Source organism: Bos javanicus, chromosome 5, assembly GCF_032452875.1.
Source record: "Bos javanicus breed banteng chromosome 5, ARS-OSU_banteng_1.0, whole genome shotgun sequence".
In the NCBI taxonomy this organism is placed as follows: Eukaryota; Metazoa; Chordata; class Mammalia; order Artiodactyla; family Bovidae; genus Bos; species Bos javanicus.
The window spans coordinates 120,513,414-120,541,200 of NC_083872.1; the positions used below are offsets into that span (position 1 = coordinate 120,513,414).

A 27,787-nucleotide genomic window follows, 5' to 3' on the forward strand; every position below is an offset into this window, starting at 1 on the left:
GGCGGGGCGGGGCGGGGCGGGGCGGGGCGGGGCGGGGCGGGTGCGCCCGGGTTTGCGCCCCGAGGCCTTCGGCGCTGGAGGCGGGCGGCGCGTGAGACGCGCGCAGGAGGGATCCTAGTGTTGGCGCTCGGCGCGCTAGTGTTCCTTAAAGGCCCTGAGCCTGGAGAGTGTGGAATGAGCAAATAGGAACGGAAACCGTGGACTCCGCGGGCTGCTGGCTTTTCCTTCAACGCTATGTTTGGTGTTTTATTGAAACAGATCAAAAATTCTTTCCAACCTTTCCCCCTCCGTTTGTGTGTCTGTGTGTGTGGTGTGTGTGGTGGGTGGGTTTGTGTGTGTGTGGTGTATTTGTGATGTGTGTGTGGTGTGTGTGTGTGTGTGGTGCAGGTGTGATGGGGCGTGTGTGTGTGTGTGGTGTGTGTGTGTGGTGTGGGGGTGTGGTGGGGGTGTGGTGTATTTGTGATGTGTGTGTGTGTGTGTGTGTGTGTGTGTGTGTGTGTGTGTCGGGCAGGGGCGTGGTGGGGCATCTGGAGGGCGGTGTCTTCTCTGCATCCGGGTCACACCAATGGGAAGGGCTCATCCACAGAGATGCCGGTCCTGGCCCATCACTGGACAGCCTTGTATGAGTGACTTCACGGTTTTGGTCCCCAGATTGTTTAGCTGTTTCAAAGTAAGAGAGCGCCCCACGAGGCGGTTAGGCGGGTATCTTACGCAGTGTAACTAAACACCCCAAGGTCAGTGCCTCCCGGAGAGTGCCTCCCCACAGCAGCTCCGGTAGGACATCTTTTCCCTGGAACCCTCCCCGGGGCAGCTCTCTGACCTCAGGCTCCCCAGCAGGGTCGGACCTCAGGACCAGCAGGATGTGGGCTGCTGTTGCAGAGGGTTTCTCATAGTTCCTGTCCCTGGTGCCAGCGGGAGCATGGACAGGGTCCTTGTAAGGCCTCTGGTCACTGGGGTGGGGCCAAGACACAGCTTCCACTGAAGCCCAGCTGTGGAGCTGGCATTTTCCTGGTGAAAGATGAAAGCTAAGACTAGAGGCAGTACTAAGGAGCAAAATTTGAGGGCAGGGATCTCCCTGAGACGGGGCTGGGCTCCAGGCTTCTGCTGGCCTCATTGGGAATGGAAGGGGCTCCTGTGAACCATCCCCTTGGTGTCACACTCCAGCATGGGTTCTGTGCCTGTGCGTGGGAGCAGTATGGGGTGGGTGGCCAGGACAGAAAGTTTTTCCATGGCCCAGAAATCTTTGAACCTGTAATTGGAACTATCACAGCTGGTTGGCGCTGTGAATTGGAGTTTAAAAGGAATAAGCCAAAGGCTCTTTCTTCCCTTTCTGCTGCAAGCTGGGAACTACCCTTATTCTTCGGGAGAGCCGGCCTGCTGCTGTAATGTTATGCAAATGGCTGGCACTTTCCCCTGCAGACTCTGGAGGTTGCTCAGGCGTGTGCCCACGGCAGGCAGCCCTGACCTCTGGGTGGGGAGAGGACGCGTGTGCCTCCATCTATGTTTGTTCAAAGCTGAGCTCTGTGGGCATCCGAGTCTTTCCGCGATTGTGGGCCTTTCTTGGCATTGCTGTGGGAGCCGGCAGGAGGGTCAGTTTGGGACAGAGCCCCAGTGGGAGGCAGCCTGCCAGGGTGCGGGAAGTGGCTCTGGACATTGTTAATTTGGAACTAACACCCACAGTTAAGAGAGGGGCCTTGTGAGCGGTGCCGGTCTGGTCTTTCTACACCTGGAACAAGGGAGGGGCCTCCATTTCCTGGGCCTGCTGGGGGCTGGTGCAGCACTTGGCCCATATGAAGGTATTCTGTGGTGATTCCTGGGAATGGCTGATGTCAGGGATCCAGGATGCCAAGGGCCCTGAGTGCAGGCCTCCACTTCCCGCCTTGGGTCTGCTCCCTCCTCTTTGGCCTCAACAACCATTATTCCTAACCCCAGGATATTGGAGGCAAAAGATCAGTCAGATCTAACAGGGAGCAGGTTCTGGATTCAGATCCAGGGCCTCGGATGATGCTGAGTGTGCTCTGGTTTTTAAAACCAGGGTTCACAGCAGCCCAAGTGAACGAGGCCAAGCTGCTGGAAACCTCTTTGGTTTAATAGAGAAAAAGGCACCCATAGACAGAGAGAAAGAAGTGTACTGTGCGTGACCTGGTCAGGTGTCCCCCCGCTGTCCTCCGTGAGGGTCTGGAGACAGCGAGCTGCGCTCCGGAGTCGAGGGGGGAGCAGCAGTACGCTTTACACTCCGGGGAGCTGGCTACTGCAGGGCAGCAGGGGCCACAGGGCCAGGCGGGATGGCATGGCCTCAGAGATTTTTGGCTCCCTGGCCATCGAGTCATACTCCGGGACAAACACAGAGGGTAGCACCAGTGGCCACAGGGCTGGTGGTGGAAAGACCCTAGGTTTCGGGCACGTGGCCCAGACTTGACTCACAATGCAGCTCCACATCCAATTCCTGGACATGAGTCACTCACCGGCCTGGAGCTGCCAGAGGGAAAGACCTGGTGGAAACACCCAAGGCGGTACTGAGTCTTCTCCCTGGCCTCCCTGGAGGGAGGTATGGCCTTCAGCCAGGATGGCCATGCTCTAGGGGAAGGGACAGTCAGGTTCTCAGCGGTTGCTGGCCACTAATTCTGAGTGAATACCACTTCCCAGACATTCTGATGCCCCCATAGTCCACTGATCAGAGAGGGCTTTGGAGGTCACACAAGACAAGCGTATGGGGCCACAGTCCATCTCACCGTGGATGCGGTGATTATGTGAATTTATTTTGTATTAATTTCCCTGGTTCTTAAGCATATCATTCTAATACATGTATTGAGCAGCAGGCCAATGCAATACTACCTGCTGATCTAGACAAGGACTCAAGGTTGTAGGCCCAAATTGAGGCTCCTGGGGTTCCCCTCCTGTAACAGTTGAGGAAACACTAGCTACCTTAACAGATAAAACCCCCAAATCTCAGTGACTTAACACAACAGATATTTGCTTCTTGGTCACAGAAAATCCAGTTTGCAACATAAGCAGAAATAGGGGTGGGTGAGTCTCTGCTCCATGTAGGAATTTAGGGACCCATAGAAGAGGAAGTAGGGGCTTCCCTGGTAGCTGAGGAACTGCTGCCATTTTTGACTCATGGATTTAAGATCATCCTGGATGCAGAAGGCTAAATAGAGAGCAGGCAGGATAAGAAGGAGGTATTTACTGATTAGGCCTAGGAGTGGCCGCGATTCCAGAACTCTTGACTTGGCCCTCCCTACCTAGATGCAAAAGGGGCTGGGAAATACAGACTCAGAGGGGTGGTCTGTTGGAGTCAGCAGGTGGGATATCAGCTTTCGGACATCTCAGTTTGCTGAATGTGGCAAAAAGTAAATCCCTGGGGACTAGTTCTGTGGCGCTGCTGAGGGAGAGTGTATTTCTAGGAGCTCAGGCTAGATGCTTCTTTCAGGACTTCCGATGACTTTGCAGGCACCAACTCCATGTACCAAATCCCTTTCAGCTCAAAGCAGTCGTACATGGGTCCGTGCTCTATACCTAAACCCTGACTTTTACAGTTAGTGAGATGAGAGGTCGAGGAACTGGGAGGCCATAGTGTGAGGGATCCCTTGGAGAGACATGGGCGATGTCAGAACACGGGGTGAGAGACAGCCCGTCGCCACAGTTCCCAGTGAGGGGGAGGACATGGTTGGCCAAGGGGGGCTGTTTGGTGACTGCTTTATTCCTAGTGCCTCACCCGCATGTTTTGGTGTGTGTGTTTGTGAGTAATCAACATTTTAAATGCAGGATGTCCTTTTGTTCAGTTACCCATCATTAAGCATTTCTATGTGCTGACTACTGTGACTGAATACAAAAAACAGATTTCCAACAACACAATCAAAAACACCTCTATTGTAAAACATTTGGAAATGCTGTTGTTGTTGTTCAGCCGCTCAGTCGTGTCTGACTCTTTGCGACCCCATGGACTGCAGCACACCAGGCTTCCCTGTCCTTCACTGTCTCCCAGAGTTTGCTCAAACTCATGTCCATTGAGTCAATGATGCATCCAACCCTCATCCTCTGACTCCGCCTTCTCCTCCTGCCCTCAATCGTTCCCAGCATCAGGGTCTTCTCCAGTGTCAGCTCTACGCATTAGGTGGCCGAAATATTGGAGCTTCAACTTGAGCATCAGTCCTTCCTGTGAGTACTCAGGGTTGATTTTTTTTAGGATTAACTGATTTGATCTCCTTGCTGTCCAAGGGACTCTCTTCTCCAGCACCACAGTTTGAAAACATCTATTCTCTGGTGCTCAGCCTTCTTTACGGTCCAACTCTCACACCTGTACACTGGAAAAACCATAGCTCTGACTATATGGACCTTTGTCAGCAAAGTGATGTCTCTACTTTTTTTTTTTAAGGCTTCCCCCAGTGGTTCAGACAGTTAAGAATCTGCCTGCAACGCAGGAGACCCGGGTTTGATCCATGGGTGGGGAAGATCCCCTGGAGAAGCGAATGGCAGCCCACTTGAGTATTCTTGCTTGAAGAAGTCCATGGACAGAGAAGCCTGGCGGGCTATAGTTCATGGTGTTGCAAAGAGTTGGACATGGCTGAGTGACTAATACTTTCACTTTCACCACTTTTTAATACTCTGTCTAGGTTTGTCATAGCTTTTTTTCCCAAGGAGCAAGCATCTTTAATTTCATGGCTACAGTCACCATCTGACATGACTTTGGAGCCCAACAAAATAAAATCTGTCACTGTTTCCATTTTTTCCCCACGTATTTGTCATGAAGTGATGGAAAGGGATGCCATGATCTTAGTTTTTTGAATGTTGAATATCAAACTAGCTTTTTCACTCTTCTCTTTCACCTTTTCTCTTTAGTTCCTCTTTGCTTTCTGCCATTAGGGTGGTATTGTTTGCATATCTGAGGTCATTGATATTTCTCCCGGCAATCTTGATGCCAGCTTGTGGCTCATCCAGCCGGGCATTTCGCATGATGTACTCTACATACAAGTTAAATAAGCAGGGTGACAATATACAGCCTTGACATACTCCTTTCCCAGTTTGGAACCAGTCTGTTGTTCCATGTCCGGTTCTAACTGTTGCTTCTTGATTTGCATATAGGTTTCTCAGGAGGCAGGTCAGGTGGTCTGGTATTCCCAGCTCTTTCAGAATTTTCCAGTTTGTCGTGATCTACACACTCAAAGGCTTTAGCATAGTCAACGAAGCAGAAGTTGATATTTTTCTGGAATTCTCTTGCTTTTTGTATGATCCAATGGATGTTGGCAATTTGATCTCTGGTTCCTCTGCCTTCTCTAAATCCAGCGTGTATACTGGAAGTTCTCGATTCACATACTGTTGAAGTCTAGCTTGAAGGATTTTGAGTATTACTTTGCTAGCATGTGAAATCGCAATAAGGAGTTCATGACCTGAGCCACGGTCAGCTCCAGGTCTTGTTTATGCTGACTGTACAGAGCTTCTCCATCTTTGGCTGCAAAGAATATGAACAATCTGATTTCAGTGTTGACATCTGGTGACGTCCATGTGTACAGTCCTCTCTTGTGTTGCTGGCAGACCAGCGTGCTCTGTCCTGTGCATTCTCTTGGCAAAACTGTTGGCCTTTGCCCTGTTTCATTTTGTGCTCAAAGGCCAAACTTGCCTGTTATTCCAGGTATCTCTCTTTTTTTCTTTTTAAAATTATATTTTATTCAAGTATAATTAATTCACGTTTTAGGTATACAGCAGATTGATTCAGTTATAATACATAAAGACATATATATATATATATATATATGTGTGTGTCTGTTGTTGTTATGTAGTCATTCAGTCATATCCAGCTCTTTTGTGACCCCATGGACTGAAGCCCGCCGGGCTCCTCTGTCCATGGGATTTCCCAGGCAAGAATACGGGAGTGGGTTGCCATGCCCTCTTCCATCCAGGTATCTCTTGACATCCTACTTTTGTATTCCCATGCCCTGTGATGAAAAGGACTTCTTTTTTTGGTGTTAGTTCTAGACGGTCTTGGAGGTCTTCACAGAACTAGCTTTATGGTTATATTAGAATGTGTTCACTAGGCACCAGGTACATGGTGAGCATGTCACACCCACGCGCTCTCCTAACCTGCACCAGGGCCCAGGGGGAGCTGGAGCCACCTCGTCAGCCCCAGAGCAGGTGCCTGGCATGTGGCCTGAATGAGGGAGGGAATGAATCAAGTCCTACCATTATCCCTAACACACCAGAGCTCACAGGGAGGCAGAGTGAAGCCAGGAAGCTTTCCCAGGCCACCAGGGTATCTGGTGGCTGAGCTGGGATGCCAGCTCAGCCCAAGGCCAGCCCTTCCACCTCTCTTACAGTCACGTTCCCTTTTAGAGAGGCCTTTCCCCTCTCCTTTGTGTGGACTTTCAGGTACCCTTGGCTCTCGGAGCCAAAAGAGAGAAAAGCAGATTTCAGGGACTAAGTTTGGAGATTCAAAGCCTCTTCAGAACCTTCCTTGTCTCCCGTGTCTATATTCCTCCCAGGGCTGCTTTTTCCCAAGCCTGCAATCTTGGTCACTAGTGTCTATCGAGCTTCATTTCTCCCATGTGTCCCAAGCGTGGAGAAAGGGTTTCTTCCCTCAGCTACGAGCCTGAGCCTCCAGAACAGGATTCTCATCGGCCCTGTTGGGTCACATGCCCACTGTGGTGTTCCAAGTCCTGGTTTCTCCACTGACTCACCACATGCGACTTCGGACAGGGTGAGTTGTTTCTAATTTGCTCTGTTTCCTCATCTGTTACATGAGGACAGTAACGGGTTGGCTTAGTGATTTAGTGATGACTGAATGAGTTCATACACGTCATACACTTGGGATGACATGTAGTGCTCAAAAATCTGGGGAGTAATCCATTTCATAATTATTACTATATATTTCTCTCTTATTTAAGCAGTTTTCATAAAGCCTGTGGTGACCTCTCTGCGAAGAAGTCTCCATGTTAAGTTGTACCCACTGTTGGCCCCCAGGTTTGGAGTCTTCATTATATTACCCTTTGGAGTCCCCAGGACCACCAAGCCAAGAAATTAACATGAAACAGTTCCTGGGTTAGTTGTACTCCTCTGAGGGACACATCTAGGCTTCCCAGGCCCAGCTGAGTTCATAACCCCAAGTCACAAAACTGTCACAGAAAGAACCCACAGTCCCCCTGCAGTGAGCGAGTTGGTAGATACTACAAATGAGATTAGACCACCAAAACTTTCACATATGTGAACTACTGACTAGAACTTTAAAGTAAATGTTTTAAAAATAACTAAAGACAAAAGAAATCTTTTGTCTTTAAAAAATTGCATTAAATAAAAAGAAAAAGTCAATGTAAAGAAGGAACAAGCAGATTTGATAATGTACTGAGTACGGCTTACAGAAATAAAATTTATGGTCTCTGAAATTTAAAACTCTATGGGGTGGGGGGAATAAAACCTATGGATGAGAGCTTCCCTGGTGGCTCAGAGGTTAAAGCATCTGTCTGCAATGCGGGAGACCTGGGTTCGATCCCTGGGTCAGAAAGATCCCCTGGAGAAGGAAATGGCAACCCACTCCAGTATTCTTGCCTGGAGAATCCCATGGACACAGGAGCCTGGTGGGCTATAGTCCACGGGGTCGCAGAGTCGGACACGACTGAGTGACTTAATAACAGATGAAACTCAAACAGAATCAGTGAGATGGAAGCCAGAAGTAGAAAAATTATCCAGAATACAGCACACACAGAGAAAAATCTTCGAAGTATTGAGAAAAAAATATTTTGTCAATTTAGCATTCTACACTGGCTAAATTATCACTCAAAATAAGGGTGAAATAAGACATTTCAAAGTCACTACTTTGTCACTACTTTCAGGAAGAAGAAAATTCAAGTCAGAAGGAAAGTGAGTAAAGAGTGGGTTGCATATGACTCCACGAGCAATCACAACAGACTCGCTGGAGGCTAGAACGATGTGGACAAAGGCCTGAGGCTAAGGCTGAGCCCCTCTAGTGCAGGAAAGGGGGAGGGGGACAGCCTTTACTTTGGGCTTTGTTAATCCCACATGTTACAAATCTAAGTGTATTTATGAAAATGATAGAAAGAATGTTTAACTCCAAAAACAAAGGGAGTTGAGGGAAAGAGGAATAAAGATAACGTGATCAATCAAAGGAAGAGCCCAAAGGGAGAAAAAAGCAGCATAGACAAAAAACCAAAAAAATACTGACTGACAACACAAAATAAGAAGGCAAAAATCAGGTAAAACACATCAATAATCATCATAAAACACCATTAAAGTTAATTTAAAAAATGGCCACACACACTACTTACCAGAAGCACGTCTAAGAGTATAAAATGTAGAAAGAATAAAAGGAGAATGAGGGGAAAAGATATATGAGGTCAACACTCACAGAACAGTGCTGTGCCTAGGCTAAATACTGAAAAAAAATTAAGGCAAAAAGCATCATTAAGAACAAATAAGGTACCATATAATGATAAAAGGAATAATTTATCAGAAAGCTATAATAATTCTAAATCTGTTAGCATTAAAAGCAAAGCCTGAAAAGACATATAAATCCCAAAATGGCAAAGACATATAAATCCCAAAATTTCGTGGAGAGGCTGCTAAAGTGGAATTTTATCCCACTTCTTTTAGTAATTTATAAATCAGGCAAAGGGAACATTAGAAAAGACAAAGAATATTTGAATAATACAATTAACAAACTTGATACAATGGAGGTATGATTTTATGTGTGTGTATATTGTTGGAGATATATATGGAGATATATGTATATACACACACACAAACACACACACACATACATACCTCCTTGCATCCAACAATTCCTATTGAACCACATACATGGCAACCAGAAAGTCTTTATAAAGTCAGTATTATTCAAATATACTCAAATATATTTATATTTGTATTTTTTTATATTTATTTTTTATTTTTTAACAAATAAATTATATTTGTATTGTAGTCAAATATACTCAAAGATCAGTATTATGCAGATCATCTTCTCTGATCATAACACAACAAAAAAAAATCAGTAGCTAAGGGCGAGTCCTTCCTCAAAAAGAAATAAATAAAAAGAAGGAAACCTACTATACATTTGAAAGCTTAAAGTAGCATACTTTTCAGTAATCCCTAAAGCAAACAATACAATGGACATTAGAAAATCAACAAGGTGAAATTAAAAGTGCTACTTATTACGACTTAATGGAGGACTTCCCAGGTGGGCCATTGGCCAAGACTCCGAGTTCCCAGTGCAGGGGCCTGGGTTCAATCCCTTCAGGGCACTGGATCCCACATGCCAAAACTAAGACCCGACTTAATGGACATAACTAAAGTGGAACTTGGAAATTTATAACCTTAAACACTCATTGTCAGAGAAAAGAAAGACTAAAAATTGAATTCGGTACCCAGCTGAAGAAATTAGAAGAAGGATCCTAACAACAATCAAAGCGGTAGAAAGAAAGAAACAGAAGAAAACAAAATAGAAATAGATTAGCAGAATGAAAAGTTGATTCTTCAGCAGAAGATTTGTATTCCTAGAAAAATAAAACTTATCAGACTTAGGATGAAATTGGACCTAAATATACTGACAGATGTTAAATAACTTGAAGCAAACAAAACAAAACAGAAACCTAACCAGAAGCATCGCACCAGGTCCAGACAGAATACTCAGGCATTCTGCCCCTACAACCTGCTCTGAGTTTGGAGAGGCTCTGCCCTGAACAGAAAGAGTTGGGTGTGAACAGTTTGAAGATGAAAGTTCAGCAAATGTCCACTGAGCTCGGACTAAGCCCAGGGCCTCGGACACAGGGGTGTACCAAATCAGGAAAGCTCCCGCCCCACGGGGAGCCCGCATCCTGGGGGGAAAGACAGGTCCTAGACCATAAGCAACAAGTGATTTCAGGGCAGGCAGACACTAGGGTGCTGTGGAGGGAAGACCAGAGTCGGGGCAGAGGAATAGCACAGGAGGGGAGACAGGCCCCTGGGGAGGGTCAGACGGCAGGACGCCCCCTGCCCCCTACTCCAGCCCCGTCATGGAAACCGGGCGTGAGGCCAGGCCTGCAGGGCTCGCAGTAAGAGGGGGCTGTGGGCCAGGCCTCTGTAGGCGACCGCGAGAGGGAGGGAAAAGCTGGGATTTGGGTGAGGAAGCGGCCCAGGAGTGTGAAAGGAGGGCGTGGTGAGGGAGGGGGACGCAGCCTCACCAGGAAGGCCAACAGGACGCCGCAGGTGGGGTGCTCTGCCCGCCTGCGGGGCGGGGCTGCTTAGGACCTTGAGGGTGCGGGCACAGACGGCCTCTGCAGTGGCTGGGGGCCTGGGGGGCCACGGAGTGGTGGGCAGTGTTCCACTGGAGAGGTCTGACCCTGTGCCAGGCACGTTACGGATGCTTTGCCCACATGAGCTTCCACAGGCCCTGGGCTTCCGAACCTGTGTTGGGAGGAAGTGGGGTTGAGAGAACCATGAGTTTTTCTGGAATCTTAGCCCTGATGGAAGGGCCATGGGGTCTGGGGACTCCTTGCCTTCAAGGACTAAGATAGGAGGGCGGAGAGGCAGGGCTGGGCTGGGAGGTGCTGAGGAGGCTGGGGTCTTTTATTCTCAACAAAACAGCCTGTCCCTGGGCTTCCTGCTCCATCAACCCACCAGGCTTCAGGGCCAGGAGGACATTCTGTGGGAAAGGTGCTTCTGGGGGTTGGGATTTTTGCCGTTTGCCAGGGTGGCGGTGGGTTGGGGAGTGGTGCCAGCTTGGAATTTGTTCATTATGTGCCCATTCTTTGGGCCAGGTGCTCTGTGGACCTGGCCCTGACACGGCAGGCCCAGTTGAGCCTGGAGACCAGGGATGTGTTGGTTGCTTCTCAGATGTGAGGTTTTCTCCTGAAAGCGCGGCATTCATGGTACTGGGTGTATCAAGTCCAATGGGCCCCTGGGGAGGCTGAAGGGGTCCCCATGAGGTCGTCTCGGTGGACAGGTGGGTGTCTGGCCACCCAGGTCAAGGGCTGGGTTGCAGGGAGAGCCTGGAGGCCTGGGGCTGCTCTGAGGCTGGTTGTGGGGAGATACAGCCTCCTTCTTCAGTCTCATCGCAACTCTGGTGAATGTGGCCATGGCCATACAGCTGCCACAGCGGGAGGGGGAGGGACACAGGGAGGGGCAGCTCTGGGTGACTCAGGGAGGGGAGACCAGGGGCAGGAAGACAGTGGAGACAGGGGGGCCGGGAAGCACTCGTTTCCTCTCTCCAGGGCTGGGCCACATGCTTCCCAAGGTGCTTCCTGCAGATAAGTGGGCTTCCGGCAGCCCCTTCCTGCTCCCCCTTCCCCTATCCCTCCCATCCGCTCTAGCCTCTGGGGACCCTCAGCTCCTCCACTCAGGCCAGGCCAGTGGCCTTGGGAAGAGCCTGAACATCCTGGGGTCATACTCCTAGGCAGGGAGGGTCCACCCAGGCCTGGGAAGAAAGCAGCAGCAGACTGCAGACAGCGCTGGACACACGCTCGGTGGGGTCAGTGGAGTTCCTAGGAGGCAGAGATTTTTCCTGGAGGGGTGGTGGCTGGGGAGGGAGAGAGCCCGGTTTCCCTCAGGGGTCAGAGCTGGTCCTGGGGAAGTGGGTCTTGCTCTGGGGGGACCAGAGGCTGTTCCAGGGGCGGAGTGGCGGGTACTGTGGGGCTTTTTGGGGTGGGGACTGTTCTCCAACGGGGTGTCAAGAACTGGTCTGTGTGGAGGTAGGATGCTTCCAGGATGTCGGGGAAGGGTAGGGAGGTTTTCTGTGTGTCTGTGTGTGGGGGGGCAGTTCATTCAAGTTTATTCCTGGGAGGCTCAGGGGATCCAGGGCTGCTCTTGGAGAAGGTGGGTGAGGCTGGGGTATTTTCTACCAGGACCAGAAGGTGTCCCCAGGCTGGGTTGTTCTGTGAAGGTTAGCAAGTGTGTCTTGTGAGAAGGGGAGTGGCCATGGGGGTCAGGGCCTGTTCTCTGGGGAGGAGTCCAGCACGGTGGGGGAGCTTTGTGGGAGTCAGAAGCTGTTTCTCGGGAAATCAGGGCTATTTCAACGTGAAGGGGCTGCTCGTTGCTTTTAAGAACCTTGAGGGCTCGGGTTTCCCAGCTCGGGGGTAGTTCTGTGAGGCTGACGAGTATTGGGGTGGGGGGGGGGGAGCTGGCGCGCTCCAATGGGGCGGTGGTGCCTGAGCTAGTTTCTTTACTGTGCTCCCCTCTCCTCCGCCTACTCATCACCCCCTCCCGCGTTGCCACGACAACGCGTAAAACTAAAATTCACTTCCCGGGTGCAGGTGGAGACTAGTAGCGCCCCCTCCCCTAAGCCCTGCGTCTTAGGTCGCGGCCCCATCCAGTTGTCGCTAAGGTGACCGGGGCGGGGGGGGGGGGTGACAGGCGTCGGAGCTAGGCGAACCAGGGGACCTGGGGAGGGGGCTGGAGGAGCGGCGGGCCTCAGAGTCCAGAGCGAACTCCCCAAACTCGGCTAGGGATGCGGGAGCCGCGAGCCGCGCTGAACACAGTTCGGCGAGGTCCTAAGGGTTAAGTTGGAGGGTTAAATGGTTCCGGTGGTGGGAGAGACCCCGGGGCTCTGAGGTCCCTGCCGTCCTACCCCCAGGACTGGGACCGGGTTGGTCCCTGTCATCCCCGGGTCTTGAGTAGGGTGGGGAGAGGGGGTCGGCAGAGTGGGGAGAAGCTGCCACCCCCGGAAATTAATTCTCCAGTTTTTCTCTCCCCTTCCTTCCCTGTCTCTGGTCCCAGTGCCCAAAGCGGCCCCCATCCCAGCTCCAAGACCCCCCGCCTCGCCGCATCTTCCCCGGTGGTCCACGGATGCTCTTCCGCAGCCGAAAGGCGGCGCGGTCCTCGCTGCTCAGCCACTCCCCCCACACCGAGGCCTAGGAGTCCCCACACCCCCAGCACAGCCCCCAGGGTCCCCACCCTGCAGCGAGGCCCTCGCCCTTAGCACGGACCTCCCTCCCCACCCCGGGACCCCAGACAATCCCCTTCGCCCTCGCCGGCCCTGAGCGTCCCGGCCCCCGCCTCCGGCTCAGCCCCCTGCCACCCCCGCTTCCCTCCCGGCTCAGGCCCCCTCCCCCCGCCGCCCCCGCCCCCGGGGAAGGCAGGCGCCGAGCGGAGCCGGGGCCGATGCAGCTGAGCCGCGCCGCCGCCGCCGCCGCCGCCGCCGCCCCTGCGGAGCCCTCGGAGCCGCTGTCCCCGGCGCCGGCCCCGGCCCCGGCTCCCCCCGGCCCCCTCCCGCGCAGCGCGGCCGACGGGGCTCCGGTGGGGGGCCGGGGGGGGCCGGGGCGCGGCGAGGAGCCCCGGGGCGCCCAGCTCCCGGCCGCTAGCGGCCCCGGCCCGGGCGCGGGGATGGACGGCCCCGGGGCCAGCGCCGTGATCGTGCGCGTCGGCATCCCAGACCTGCAGCAGACGGTGAGCCTCGCCGCCCGGGTCCTGGCGTCACCCTCGCCCCGCTCTCGCGGCCCCCTACCCGCGCGTCGCGAGCGGTGCGCGGGAGACCCCGGCCCCGGCCACTCGCCCCTCCCCCGCCGCCTCCACCCGGACCCTCCCCGCAGCCGGGCGGGGGCGGGGCCCAGGGAAGCACCGCCCCCGGGGCGAGGCCTAGCGAGCTGGGCGCGGAGGCGGGGGTCCGCGGCCTCCGCTCCAGCGCCGGGACTCGGGCGGCGCCCCGGGCCTCCGTGCCCCGCGCTGGCCGGGAGGCCCGATCGGCTCACGACCGCGCTCCGCTACAGAAGTGCCTGCGCCTGGACCCGGCCGCGCCCGTTTGGGCCGCCAAGCAGCGCGTGCTCTGCGCCCTCAATCACAGCCTCCAGGACGCGCTCAACTACGGGCTCTTCCAGCCGCCCTCCCGGGGCCGCGCCGGGAAGTTCCTGGACGAGGAGCGGCTTCTGCAGGAATACCCGCCCAACCTGGACACGCCCCTGCCCTACCTGGAGGTGAGCAGCGGCCGGGAACGGGCAGAGCCCCGAGCTCCAGAGGGCGCGGCAGCGAGGGGCACGGACGCGGGGAGTTAGTGTGTACGGGGCGAGTGAGGAGTGAGCCGCGTGCAGGCACGCGGTCAGCAGCACGTGCGACGGGGTGTGAGCGGGCGTGAGTGCCCAGAGCGCCGCGTGGAGTGCGCCCGCCGCGGGCTGTGTGCACATCTGTGTCTTGTCTTCCTGCCACCGCCCGTGCAGTCGTCCTAAGGACGGTCTAAGTCTTCCTCGTTTGCTCACCTGTTCATGATGTAAAGGCCGTTGAGCACCCTGTGAGCAAGGGGACCAGATCCAGTTTGAAGGTGGGGGTGGCAAGTGCAATGGGCTTTGGAACAAGCGTTATGGTCGCTGAGCTCAGCTGACTGGGCCTCCCTGGTGGCACAGGCAGATAGGCACAGTTCTGTCCAGAGAGGGGTGTCTAGGAAGGTAGGCCTGGAACCTGGTCTTGGAAGAGGACTGAGGGTTTCCAGGGAATCCTGGGGGTGGGGGTGAGACAGGAAGGGCACAGCAGGCAGAGGGACCGCTGGGCGTGCAGCACACCTGCCCTCTGTGCAGGTCGTGTCCATGGCGTGTGCATGGGCTGGTGAGGTCGGTGGCAGGAGCTTTGTTATGGGGCGATGAGCAGTGGGGCCCTGGCCACACAGCAGTGGGCAGGACTCCATTGTGTGTCTGCTTTCACTTACTCAGTCCAGGTGGGTGCCTTTTTCTGCCTTGTCTTTACCTGAGCAGTTTCGATACAAGAGGCGAGTTTATGCCCAGAACCTCATTGATGATAAGCAGTTTGCAAAGCTTCACACAAAGGTAAGGAGGCAGCCACAGCAAGGGTACTCGAAGGTGATCTTCTGCACTCCCTCCAGTCCCCTCCCCGCCATGGCCAGTGCTCCCCTAGCTCAGCCTTAGCTGGATTTTGTGATGTCAAAAATGTCCTTGAAAAATTCCCTTCTTGAGGCCTTCCCCCTGTCCCCAGAACGGCCATCCCAGCTTGGTTGGGCTGGCCCGCTTTGGCTCAGTCTGCTTTCTCCTGTCATCAGGGACCCAGAGTGGGTGTTGGGGGCGGCTAGAGGGCCGGATGCAGACTCCGGGCACCATGACTTTGGGGTGGTCGGTCTGGTGATGGGTTCCACTCAGGTCAGACTCGCTGAGCCCTCTGGTGGGCCCCTGGTTAAGGGGTGGAGTGCAGTAGGGTACAGTGTCTTTGTGGGGGCGACGTGAGGAGATGGGGTTGTTGAGGGGAGCTGGGTTGGGGTGGGGAGAACAGGGCATCCGGGACTTAGTGGTCATCCAGTGTGAGGCACTTGAAATTAGGCATCTCATTATTTTTTTTTGTTCTGGGAGGAACTGTTATTATCCCATTTCGTAGATGAAGATACTGAATCCAGGAGAATCTAAGTGACTTGCCTACAGCTCTGCATTCAGTGATGTTGGGGTTGAACCCAGATCTTCTGACTCCCAGGCCCTATCCCTAGGCCTACCTGTGGGGTCTTTACTCCTGGGTACTGTTGCTAGGAGGGTCTGACGCCACATGCTCTTTGGGGGGCACCTCCCTGCCTCCTCTGAATGTAGGAGGGGCAGGGTGGGTACCCTGGCCCTTTCCATAGGCAGACTCCCTGAGTTCCCATCCCAGGCTCCTGTGGGCCAGTGGACATTTGCTTGCTGGACACTTCCTTGGCAGTCTCTGGGGCCTAAGAGAGGGATCTGCACGTTCACCCCTGTGCCCCAGTCACCCCCTTGTGACCCTGGTGTCTCCGTGCCAGAGTCCTCTGCTGCTTTGGTTCCATGGCTGGGCAGAGACTCCCTCATTGGTGTTGGTATAACCCATCACCTCCTCTAAAGTTGACCTCAGTGACCCGCAGGACACCGATGACTCTTGACCTTCAGTGAGTCTCAGTTGATTTTAGGATGAGTTTCAACTCCGTGCCACAGTCCCGTGTTTCTGCCTGCCTGGTCTCCGGCCGGCCCCCAGCACCACACTAAGCCTCCCGCCCCCCACGCCGGTGGGGCCGAGATCTTTCCTCTCAGCTCTGACCGTGCTTCCTCTTGGCCTGTTGTCCTAACCCTCCAGAGGGTACCCCCTCATGTGGAGCTGCCCCTATGGCACCTTGTCCTATTTCTGATGCGTTTTGTCTCTGGAGGGCCTGGGGCCTCAGGCCAGGGCACCTTGCCCACTGCAGGCAGTGCTGTAGCACCAGCGGGAGCTTAGTGAGGCTCTGCTGAGTGAATTGGTGCGTGACCGGGTGAGTGAAGGAAAAGCAGTCAGAGTCACGCCGCAGGAGGGGGCACCCGGCAAGAGAGGAGGGCCCCGGAGCTGGGATCTGTCGTGGGGTGAGCTCGTGAGAAAGGTGCACCAGAGAAGGAGCAGGCTACCTGGGGAGCGGGGTGCGTGCTGCCCCTGGCTGGCTCCTGCCCACGTGGCTTCAGGCTTTTCCAGGCTGGACAGGTCGGGGCATCAGGGCCAGGGAAAGAAGCCAGGGCAGAGGCTAAGGCTGAGGGAGGGAACTCACTTAGCTGGGCTTGGAAGGCGAGGAAGGACCTGGAGCAGCATGCGGATCCAGTGGAGCTGGGATTGGGGCCACAGTGGGAGTGCATGGTCAGGGTACCACGGGAAAGGGAGAAGGTCGTGGTGTAGGCTGGCGGGTCCAACTGAGGGGTACGGCAGTTCCCTGGGTGATGTGGGCGATGGTCAGAGGACGGTTGTCAAGTGTGGGCTGATCCGGATGGCTGGCTGTTCCAGGCGAACCTGAAGAAGTTTATGGAATATGTCCAGCTGCACAGCACAGAAAAGGTGGCCCGCCTGCTGGACAAGGGGCTGGACCCCAATTTCCACGATCCTGACTCAGGAGGTGAGAAGCAGATCAGGGAGGGGCACGGTCTGGGAATGGCCAGGACTGTGACCTCTGCCTGTCCGTTGAACCCAGAGTGTCCACTGAGCCTGGCTGCCCAGCTGGACGATGCCACCGACCTGCTGAAGGTGCTGAAGAACGGCGGCGCCCACCTGGACTTCCGCACAAGAGACGGGCTCACGGCCGTGCACTGCGCCACGCGCCAGCGGAATGCGGCCGCCCTGACGGTCAGTTCAGGCCCAGCCCTCGCCGGAGCGTTGTGTGACCCAGGAGCGGAAAGAGGCTGGCCTGGCATGAATATTGGGGTTCTTGCCCTCAGACCCTGCTGGACCTGGGCGCTTCACCGGACTACAAGGACAGCCGTGGTCTGACGCCCTTGTACCACAGCGCCCTGGGCGGGGGGGATGCCCTCTGCTGCGAGCTGCTCCTGCACGACCATGCTCAGCTGGGGACCACCGACGAGAACGGCTGGCAGGAAGTCCACCAGGTAGGCGGGGGCACAGGGGCGGGCCCGGGGTCGGCCTGAGGGTCTGGGCTCCAGCAGTGATGCCCCCTCCCCCAGGCCTGCCGCTTCGGGCATGTACAGCACTTGGAGCACCTCCTGTTCTACGGAGCTGACATGGGGGCTCAGAACGCCTCTGGGAACACAGCCTTGCACATCTGTGCCCTCTACAACCAGGTCGGTCTGCACGTCTGCACACGTGTGCACACGGGTGGTGCTGTGCAGTGACTCCGTGTGTGTGCATGTCTGACCCTGTGATCACACCACAGTTGCGTGTTCTGCCTCCTGCACTGAGCTGGGTGGCCTTGCGGTCCATGTGTGCCTGTCGTTTCCCTGAACACGTGTCACGCGTGTGTGTTCTGAACAATCACGTGTGCACTGTGTGTATCTGGACCCTCTGAGCTAGCTAGGACCTGCACACTTACACCTGCCCTGCTCGTCCCCATGCTACACGTGGGTGTGCTGAACACGCAGCCGTGGGCCCTGTGTGTGCAGGTGCTGCCCCAGCTGTGACCCCTCCTCCCATCTTCCTGCAGGAGAGCTGTGCCCGTGTCCTGCTTTTCCGCGGAGCCAACAAGGATGTCCGCAATTACAATAGCCAGACAGCCTTCCAGGTACGTGAATGTCTGCAGGAGTGTGGGGCTCCCTGGGGCGCGTCTCTCCATCTCTGTGTGGCTTGGTCTTTCTGGACCTTGGTCTATTCCCTGTAAAGCGTGAGGGAGCTTTGGGCCCAGGGTCGTCCCAGGGTGAGGTGGAGGAAGGGTGTGAGCCAGGGCAGTGCCTCGCTCTTATGAGGGGTGCTCACTGAGGACGACTCCCTCGGTCCCCCTTCCAGGGAGAGGAGAGGAGGGTGACAGGGCTCTGGGGCCAGGGGAGAACAGGTGTGGGCTGTGACTGTCCATTCAGGGGCCTTCACAGGTCACGTGGGGAGACCAGGCCTGGCCCATGACTCTCCATTCAGGGGCCTTCACAGGTCACGTGGGGAGACCAGGCCTGGCCCTTGACTCTCCATTCAGGGGCCTTCACAGGTCACGTGGGGAGACCAGGCCTGGCTCGTGACTGTCCATTCAGGGGCCTTCACAGGTCGTGTGGGGAGACCAGGCGTGTGGAGGGGCTGTGCTGAGAATGGGCAGGGTGGCCAGTGTGTTCCAGCTTTAGCTCCAAGAGTCTTGTGTCCCAGGAGACCCCTCAGTCCCACACAGACTGGGGTGGTGGGTCAAACAGGGGCCAAGGTCTGAGCCTGCTTGGGCATTCAGGGAACCCCAAGGGCTGAGAGAAGGCAAGTCTGTGCTGCTAAGCCTCCCTCCATCTCCCTCCCACCCCCCAGGTGGCCATCATAGCGGGGAACTTTGAGCTCGCGGAGGTCATCAAGACCCACAAAGATTCGGACGTTGGTGAGTTCTGCCCACCAAGGGCCCTGCCGATGTGGATTTGTGGGGGTTGTCGGGGCCCAACAGGGCCAGAGTGAGTGGGGTTGTTACAAGGGAGCCCCTAACCCGGAGCCTTTTCCTCCAACTCTCCCAGTGCAACTGGGAGTGGTCCCAGTGGTCCCATTAGTGGGCCCTGCAGGGGTAGGGAGTGCAGGTGACAGAGGGTCAGGTTAGGGTCACGGTTAGGTGAAGGCTGTGGATCTGTTAGTCAGGTCAGCGTTAAGGGTATGGTTGTGATTGTTCAGTTCAGCTCAGTTGCTCAGTCGTGTCCGACTCTTTGTGACCCCATGGACTGCAGCACGCCAGGCCTCCCTGTCCATCACCAACTCCCGGAGTTTACCCAAACTCATGTCCGTTGAGTTGGTGGTGCCATCCAACCATCTCATCCTCTGTCGTCCCCTTCCCCTCCTGCCCCCAGTCGTAATTGTTACCACTGTGGATTTAGGGATCAGCTTAGGTTGGAAGCAGGGTTGGAGTTAGGTCAGGGTGTTTTCCTGTGAGGTCGTGTGAAGGGCCAGCAGGAGACAAGTGGAAATGGAGCGCCACCGCAGACGCTCGGTGTTTCACTTCAGCTGGAAACAACGCACTTTAAGTGGCCCACGGCAAGCTTCATACACAACAAGGCCACCTGTATGCATGTGTGAAGAAATCAGAGCGCAGTGGTAGGCATGCGTGTGGGGAAGGCGGCAGCCGTCTCGGGACAAGGGGCTCTAAGCCCTCAGCAGCCAGTGCTTCGGGGGGCCCGGCACGCGCCCGAGGGAGCCCAGGAGCTGCTGCCTAGTCTGAACCTCAGGCCTCAGGGGCCACCCTCTCCCAGGGCAGTGTTGCCTGTGGGGCTGGCTGGGAAGCTGTCCTGCAAATCCTGAGTCTCCCCTCCCCATGTGGAGTGACTGGAGGTGGGCCTCTCCTCCTGAAAAGAGTATTTTCTGGCCAGCGGCTGCCCCTTCCAGCCACCTGGCCACAGAGCGAGCCCTGTCTCTGCTCCCTCTGTCCTGGGTGGACAAGGCTTTCTGCCCACGGCTCTCCTGGGAGCGTAGACTCCCAGGCTTCCCTCTCTGCTGGGACTGCAGTATCTGGTGCCTCCAGTTTTACAAAGTTTAAAGTGGCAGTGGACAGCAGAGGGCTAAGGCTGGTCCCAGGGTCTGAGTCCTTGTTGCTTCTCATGTGAGGTTAGGGTAGGTTACGGTTAGGATAAGGTCAAGTCCACGATTAAGGAGTCTTCGTATATAGGCTCCCCTGAGCAGACCTGCCGGCAGTGAGGCTTGGTTGTGAGCCCCTCGTTTCCAGGCGGGGTCAGGGGTCTGTGACAGTGGGCAGACCCTGAACCCTCCAGCAGCAGCAGCTGATGCATGTTGAGCACGTGACTGAGCCAACGAAACGGTGCCGACTTGCGGTCCGGGTTCTGCTTGGGAGAGAACTGTGGTGAAGCCTGAGGTCTGAACTGGGGTGAGAGGCAGAGCAAGGCTCCAGTGATGGCCTGGCTGCGGCTGCTGCTTATTTTGGAGGAGGCCGTCAGCCTGGGACGAGCTTGGTTTCTGGACGTGTGGGGCTCGGTCTGCTGCTTGTGAGGTCACCTTGGGAAAGCAGCTTGGGACTTCTGTGCCTCAGTTTCCTTAGGTAAAATAAAGTCTTTTATGGTTCTTTACTCCTTCCCCCACTGACCTTATGCAGTGTTCGATTCCACGGGTCTGGACTCTGGCAGGTAGCCTTGGTCCAGCTGGTGGGAGGGAGGGTGGGGGCTTCTCTGTGGTCCAGGCTGAGAGTCAGGAAGGCCTCAGCTGCCCCTCGTCTTTGGACAGAGATGCTGGGGCTCCTGTGGTCACCATTATCAGCTTCTGTCTGGCTGATCCAGGGTGCGCTCACCTGGCTGGGGTCAGGCATTTGTGGCTGAGCTGAGAGGTCACATCAGTTAGTCCCACAGTTGGCATCAGCTCTGCTGGCCACGCACCCCTACATGCTCAGATGTCACACATATACTCAGATGACACAGCCAGATGCGCCTGAGTCACAGGGGAGTATATTCTGAGCATTTATGACAACTCTCTCAACAAGCCCCCAGTGAGTGAGTGCTGTTAGTCCATTTTTACAGAGGAGGAAACCCCAGACACAGAGGGATTAATAGCAGAGCCTGTCTTCAGACTGGAGTCATCCAGAGATCCACACTTGGTCCCCCCCTCCCCTCGGCACACGCTCCCTCTGGGAGTCAGAGGTCCTGTCTCGCCTCAGCTTGGGGACCCAGGTGGGACCTGCAGCAGGAGGAGGAGCAGGGAGCCTCTGCCCAGCCAGCCTTCCTTTTCCTCCAGCATGAAGCCGCCTGGAGGGATCTTGCAGGCTGAGCCCTGTCGTCACCCTTCAGGGGACAGGTCACCTGGAAGCCTCTTGGCAGCCGCCCTGCCCTGACCCGCAGGAAGCAGGGACCCTGCCTGGGAGCAGCCGCCTCTGTTTCCTTCCCTGCTGCCTCGGGCTGCCTCTGGGTCCTCAGGCCCTCCTTCCAGCTCTGGTGTACACACTCTGAGGCACACTTCTTTCTGACTTGTCCCAGAGCGCTTTTGAAGAGTGCCCTAGGAAAGTGCTTCTCACTTCGTAGTGTGCATTTGAGTCACCCAGGGATCTAGTTAAATGTAGATTCCGACTCAGAGGGTCTGGGTGGAGCCTGAGATTTCCTAAGGAGCTGGAGGTGAGGCTGCTGGTCTGCATGACCAGAGTCTAGATAGGGCTTGGCAAACTGCACCCAGGCCAAATCCAGCCTTCCGTCTGTTGTTTATTTTAATCGAGGCTTTAAAATCAAAGATTTAAATTTCAGTTAAAATCAAATTCATGTAACATAAAATTAACTATTTTAAATCAAATAATTTAGTGGTGTTTAAGACATTCACAACCAACTCTATTGAATTCCATAACATTTTCATCATCACAAATGGAAACTCTGTGTATATTAAGCAATTATTCCACATTCCCCCTCCCTCAGCCCCTGCCAACCATTAACGTACTTTCTGTTTGTATAGATTTGCCTGTTCTGGATATTTCATGTAAGTGGAATGACGCTTGGTGTTTGGCTTCCTTCAACAAACTGAAGCATGTTTTCCAACGTAATCCATATTGTAGGATGTATCACTATTTCGTTAGTTTTTATGGCTGAATATTATTCCACTCTTTGTATCTGTGACCTGTTGTTTATCCGTTTATCCTTTGGCAGACATTGAGTGGTTTCCACCCTTTGGCTATTGTGAATATTGCTGTATGGACGTGTGTGAAATGTATTTGTTTGAATACTGCTTTCAGTTATTTTGGGTACATACTTAGAGTAGAATTGCTGTGTCATATGATGATTCTATATTTAATTTTTTGAGGAACTGCGAAATTGTTTTTCACCATTTTACATTCCCACCAGAAATGCATGATGGTTCCAAATTGTTCAAATCCTCACCAATACTTGTTATTACCTTAAAAAAAAATTATAGCCATTCTAGTCCAAGTGAAGAGGTATCTCACTGAGGTTTTGATTTGCATTTTCTTAACAGCTATTGGTGCATCTTTTCATGTGCTTATTGGGTGTTTGTATATCTTCTTTGGAGAAATGTCAAGTTCTTTGATCATTTTTAAATTGCTCATAGAATACATTAGAAAGTGTTCCTTCCTCTTCTATTTTTTTTGGGAAGAATTTCAGAAGGATTTTGTTAATTCCTCTTTAAATGTTTGGTAGTATTCATTAGTGATGCCATCTGATGCTGGACTTTTCTTTGTTGGGAGATTTGTGATTACTGATCCAATCCCCTTGCTTTTTATAGGTCTGTTTAGATTTTCTATTTCTTCTTGAGTCAGTTTTGGTAATTTGCGTTTTCCTAAAAATGTGTCCACCTTATCTAGTTTATTTAATTTGTTGGCATACAATTATTCATAGTATTCTCTTATATTCCTTTTTAATTGTATAGCATCAGGTAGTAACATATCAATTTTCATTTCTGTTTTCAGTTATTTGTGTCCCCCTTCTCTAATTTTTTTCCCTAGTCTAGTTAAAGGTTTGTCAACTTTATTGATATTTTTGAAGAAACAAATTTTGGTGTCATTGATTCCCTCTGTATTTCTAATCTCTATTTGGTTCATCTCATGTAGTCTTTACTGTTTCCTTCCTTTGGGTTTGGTTTGCTTCTCTTTTTCTAGTTCCTTAAGTAGGTTATTGATTTGAGACTCCCCCCCACTCCTTTTTTTTTTTTTTGAGACTTCCCTTTTTAATGTAGGTGTTACAGCTATAAATTTCCCTTTTAGTACCGCTTTTGCTGCGTCTCATGAGTTTTGGTATGTTGTATTTTTGTTTTTATTTTCTCAAAGTGTTTTCAATTTTTCTTATGATTTCTATTTTGACATATTGGTTGTTTAAGAGTGTTGTTTAAGTTTTCACATATTTGGGAATTTTCCAGGTTTTTTTCCCCCTGCTATTTATTTTGAGCTTCATTCCATCCTCTCTGCAGAAGATACTTTGTATAATTTCAGTCTTTTTAAATTTATTGAGACTTTTTTGGTGACCTCACAAATGATCTATCCTGGAGAATGTTTCACGTGCCCTTGAGAATAATGTGTATTCTGCTTTTGTTTTGTGGAGTGTCCTGTATATATTTGTTAGGTCCAAGTGGTTCAAGTCTTCTGTGTTCTTACTGATCTTCTCTCTAGATGCTCTGTCCATTATTGAAAGCAGGGTGTTGAAGTCTTAAATATTATTGTAGAACTGTCTATTTCTCCAAATATATCAATGTTTGTTTCTATATATTTTGATGCTTTGTTGTTTGTTACATATATGCTAATAATTGTTAATCTAGTTGACAAATTGACACTTTTAGCAAATATAATGTCCTCTGTCTCCTTAATACTTTTTAAGTCTGTTTTGTCTGATATTAATGAAGGTACTTAGATCTCTTTTGGTTACTATTTACATGAAATATTTTCTTTTATCCTTTTATTTTAAGCCTACTTGTGTCTTTGGATCTAAAGTGACTCTTTTGTAAAAGCATATAGTTGGATCATGTTTTAATCACCATCTGCTATTTAAATAAAGTTTTATTGGAACTCAGCCACACCCATTTGCTCATATATATTATCTGAGGCTGTTTTCACACTGCAGTGGCTGGGCTGAGTCCTTGCAACAGAGACTGAACGGCTTGCAAAGCCTGAACTGTTTACTATCGGATTCTTTACAGATGTTTGCCAACCCCTGGTCTAGAATATCTCTTTTACAGTTTCTCTGGTGATAGTCAACTGCAAATAGCTCCATACAGTGGTCGGCTGGTGAGGTGTGTCACATGTGGCCCGTTTTTTGTCTCTCTGGAAGCCTGTGAGATGGGCAGTTCCAAGAGCAGATCTAAGGAGTCCCGAGACTCATCTGGCTGACAGGAAGGGCAGGCGTTTACCTCTGAAGCTAGAGTTAGAGGCAGCTTGGTATGTGACCCTGCCCTCTCCCACCCATCCCAGCTTCAGTCATGGGGTGATCACCTGACCTGTTCTGCCTGGGACTGAGGCAGCCCCTGGGACAGAGGATCTTACTTTTGAAATCTAGAGACACCAGGCAAAACTGGAGAAGCTGGTTCCCTAATCTGGCCGCCCGGAGTCTCACCTGTTCCCCTCCCCCCACCCCAGTGCCATTCAGGGAAACCCCCAGCTACGCGAAGCGGCGGCGGCTGGCGGGCCCCAGCGCCCTGGCCTCGCCTCGGCCCCTGCAGCGCTCAGCCAGTGACATCAACCTGAAGGGCGAGGTGCAGCCGGCAGCTTCTCCTGGGCCTTCACTGCGAAGCCTCCCCCACCAGCTGCTGCTCCAGCGACTGCAGGAGGAGAAAGACCGGGACCGGGATGGGGACCAGCAGAACGACAGCGGCACTGCCACAGGCAGGGGCAGCCAGAGCAAGATCAGGTAGGAGGAGGCGGGCCTGAGCCAGGAAGGGTTGGCATGGGCGGGCGGGCGAGTGGCAGGGAGAGGCCCGCTCTCTGCAGAGGCCTGGCTCTGCAGGGATGAGCCAAGGTTTGGGTGGGGGCCTCCCAGGGTGGGGAAGGGAAAACGGTGAGGTCTCCTGGCCTGGGGCAGGCTCCCCCACACTGAGCTCTGTTTGCAGTCAGACTTGTGCTGAGGGCAGTGGGCAGCTGCGGGAGGGCGCTGGGAGGAGAGGGTCTTGTGGTTTAGAAAACTTCGTGCCAGGGAGGAGGACGAGGGCTGGGTGAGCTGTGCTAAGAGTTTAGGGACTGGTGCGTCCTCTCCCTGAGGGCTCCAGATGCATAGGTGGACCCCAACCCTGTTCCCAGAGGAGAGTCTTGGTGTTTCCCCAACCCCTCTGGCCTCCATGGTTCTCCTCTTTACCCTTCAGCACGAGTGCTGGGATCCTGAGAACCAAGGATTTGTCATTCCCAGAATTTACAGCAAAAAGCCTGGGCAGGAGCCCCACTAGACTCTTGGGCTGGAAGCCCAGTGAGCCGAGCAGTGGGAGGAAAGGTGGTCACTGGCTTTACAGACGGTCGGAGCCCAGCACACTCCTTGCACCCACAGCCACTCTGTGCCTGGGTCTCTCATCGGTTAGGCGTGACCGATCCTACCCAAAACACTGCCTTTGGGAAGCCATCTGGAGCCTGGCAGTGAAGGCTCCCTACTTGGACCCCTGGCCACAGCACTAGCCAGCACTGCCGATTAAGGCCTCTCGCCTCCCCACACCTTCAGGGCAGGAGTTGCAGTTGCCCCGGAGCCAGTCACATAGAAGGTGCTCTGGAGACATGCTGGCTCACCCAAGTAGCGCTTTGTTTCCACAGTGACAGCTGGGCTGAGCAGCGTAGTGCGTGTCATCTCACTTAACCTTGACCTTGTACGAGGCTGTGCTCCATTTTACAGATGAGGGTCCTCACACTCAGGTGGGGTAAATGACTTGGCCAAGGCCACAGAGCTAGGAAGCAGCTTAACTTGCCCCCAGGTAGACCTGATTCCCAGACTTGCTAAGTGTGAGCGTTCAGCAGAGGGCCTGGGGTGCGACAGGAGCTTATAAAAGCCGTTCTTCCTCTGCTGTTGCCCTGCTCATACAGCCTTGACCTGTGGTGTCCTCTCTGTCTTTCTGTGTCCCTACCCAGACTGCAAGGCTATTTGTCCTGCCCCAAGTCACTTCAATTCTCCCCCCAAATTTTGCATAGCCCTGTAGCTAAAATAACAAACTCTGGGATGGTTCAGTTCTGCAGAGGCTGCTCCTGAGTTGGAGCTGTGGAAGCCCTGCTTTGATTTGGTTTTTGTATATTCACTCATCCTTTTAGCAAACACAAACTAAGCCTTGCTGGTGGGGCTCCAGCTCACTGCTCTGTGGGGAGAATAGAATTTTTATTACTCTTTCCAACAAACATTGAGTAGGTGCCTAGGCTGCCAACTGTGGTGGGGGCTGATAGCCGGGAGTTCTAAGAGTCTCAGGACACTGACAGCTGGGGCCCAGGGCTCAGAAGCAATTAAGTGGGGAGTGATCCAGGCAAAGGGGCCTCCCAGTGAGCGGCCAGGACTGGGCTGAGGAAGTTTGGTGCACTCTGGAGGGAGAGGGCCTCAGTGGGGGATCACCTTTGGTTGCAGGAGAGGAAGTGTTTTGAGTTTGAGCTGCTGTCGGAGGGGGTGGCATAGAGGTGGGGGAGGTGGCGCCCCCTCTTGGCAAAGCCTGGCCTGCAATGTCAGAGTCCCCACCCGCATCACAGAGCAGGGCAGAGAAGGCTGTGTTGGAAGCTGAGCGGTAACTTCACAGTTGGCCACAGTTGGCCAGACTAGCAGGAGTGGGATAGTTGAGGTGCTGGGAACGGCCAGGGCCGAGAAAAGAAGGCACCAGCTGTATTACTGAAGTGCAGCTAATTCTCGCCTCCGAGAACCTGGCTGTTGGCGAAGACTGTGGACGTGGTCCGCCCAGGTGCTAGGGAGCCGGTGCAGGCCCCTGAGCAGGCGAAGGCTGAGGGCTGAGGCCTCGGGCTTGGTGCCCAGGCGGTCAGCGTGGAGAGGGCATGAGCATCCGAGGCGGATGTCCGGGAGGAGAGGACCCAGGTCCAGAGGGGGATTCGGGCGCCCAGCACTCGCGGCGGCCACGGTGTGAGGTGGCCGAGGCCCTGGCTGGAGGGGGGCGCGGACCCGCCGGGGGAGCCCCTCCTGGAGGCTAGGCGAACCCCGAACCGGTTCTGAGACGCTCTTCTCCAGTCCGAAGCCCCTTCGGACTTCCTCTCCTGGCCGGCCTCGCCTCCCGGTGTCCCCGCGCTCCTCCGTCGGACCGACCCCTCCCCAGCCTTCCCCTCCGCGCACCGTAGTCCTCCTCGGCCCGGTGGCCTCTCCCGCGTCCGGGCCGCGGCGACCGGGCCGCAGGGGGAAAGGAGGGAGCCCGGCCCGCCGCCCGCAGAGGGAGGAGCCGGGCCGCGGAGGAGGCGGGGCGCGCGGAGCGGCCGCGGCATGGAGCGAGCCCGGCGCGCCCGGGAGCGCAGCCCCGCGGCCCCGGAGCCCTGAGCGGGCGCGGCTCGTGCGCTGGCGGGAGCGGGCCGGGCGCGGCGGCGCGGCCCATGGAGCGGCCCCGGGCCGGGCCCCCGGCGGGCGGGCGGGCGGCGGCGGGCGGCGGGCGGCGGGCGCTGCGGCGGCGGCTGCGGTGAGGCCGGCGGCGGGGCCGGGCCGCGCGCCATGGAGGCCCCGGGCGCCGGCTTCGCGTGCCCGCTGCCCCCCGGCATCGCGTCCGTCACCTACGTGTTCGTCTACAGCCCGAGCGGGCCCGGCGGCCCCGGCGGCCCCGGCCCCGCGCCCGGCCCCGGCCCGGCGCCCCCCGCGCCCCCTGCGCCGCCGCCCCGGGGCCCGAAGCGGAAACTTTACAGCGCAGTCCCCGGCCGCAAGTTCATCGCCGTGAAGGCGCACAGCCCGCAGGGCGAGGGCGAGATCCCGCTGCACCGCGGCGAGGCCGTGAAGGGTGAGGGGGCGCGGGGGGCGGGGTCGCGGGGGGCGCGGCGCCGGGCCTCCTGGGGCCCGCGGGCGTTCGCGGCGGCGTGGAGGGGCTGTCACCAGGGGTGTCCCCGGGAGCTCTGGGCCGCCGCGGTCATTATGGGATGTCCATGCCCCTGGGGATG

General features: G+C 54.6%; 1 protein-coding gene and 1 long non-coding RNA gene across 5 annotated transcripts in view; one reads left to right on the top strand and one right to left on the bottom strand.

Moving 5' to 3' along the window:
• Positions 1 to 33: 33 nt before the first annotated feature.
• LOC133248603 (uncharacterized) lies at positions 34 to 13,449 on the bottom strand. The gene is made up of 4 exons (XR_009736768.1): positions 13,354 to 13,449; positions 10,167 to 10,389; positions 821 to 1,008; positions 34 to 660 (listed from the first exon to the last, which is right to left on the bottom strand). It is a non-coding gene; the product is annotated as an uncharacterized LOC133248603 (long non-coding RNA).
• Positions 13,066 to 27,787, top strand: part of SHANK3 (SH3 and multiple ankyrin repeat domains 3) — a 49,409-nt gene continuing 34,687 nt past the window's right edge. For all 4 annotated transcript variants that reach the window (XM_061418992.1, XM_061418993.1, XM_061418994.1 and 1 more), the window contains exons 1-11: positions 13,066 to 13,365; positions 13,686 to 13,889; positions 14,658 to 14,729; positions 16,660 to 16,768; positions 16,844 to 16,995; positions 17,088 to 17,255; positions 17,331 to 17,447; positions 17,807 to 17,884; positions 18,598 to 18,664; positions 24,329 to 24,599; positions 27,428 to 27,630. In XM_061418992.1, the coding sequence (XP_061274976.1) occupies positions 13,081 to 13,365; positions 13,686 to 13,889; positions 14,658 to 14,729; positions 16,660 to 16,768; positions 16,844 to 16,995; positions 17,088 to 17,255; positions 17,331 to 17,447; positions 17,807 to 17,884; positions 18,598 to 18,664; positions 24,329 to 24,599; positions 27,428 to 27,630 (1,726 nt within the window). In that variant the 5' untranslated portion in view covers positions 13,066 to 13,080. The remainder of the gene's footprint in view (positions 13,366 to 13,685; positions 13,890 to 14,657; positions 14,730 to 16,659; positions 16,769 to 16,843; positions 16,996 to 17,087; positions 17,256 to 17,330; positions 17,448 to 17,806; positions 17,885 to 18,597; positions 18,665 to 24,328; positions 24,600 to 27,427; positions 27,631 to 27,787) is intronic.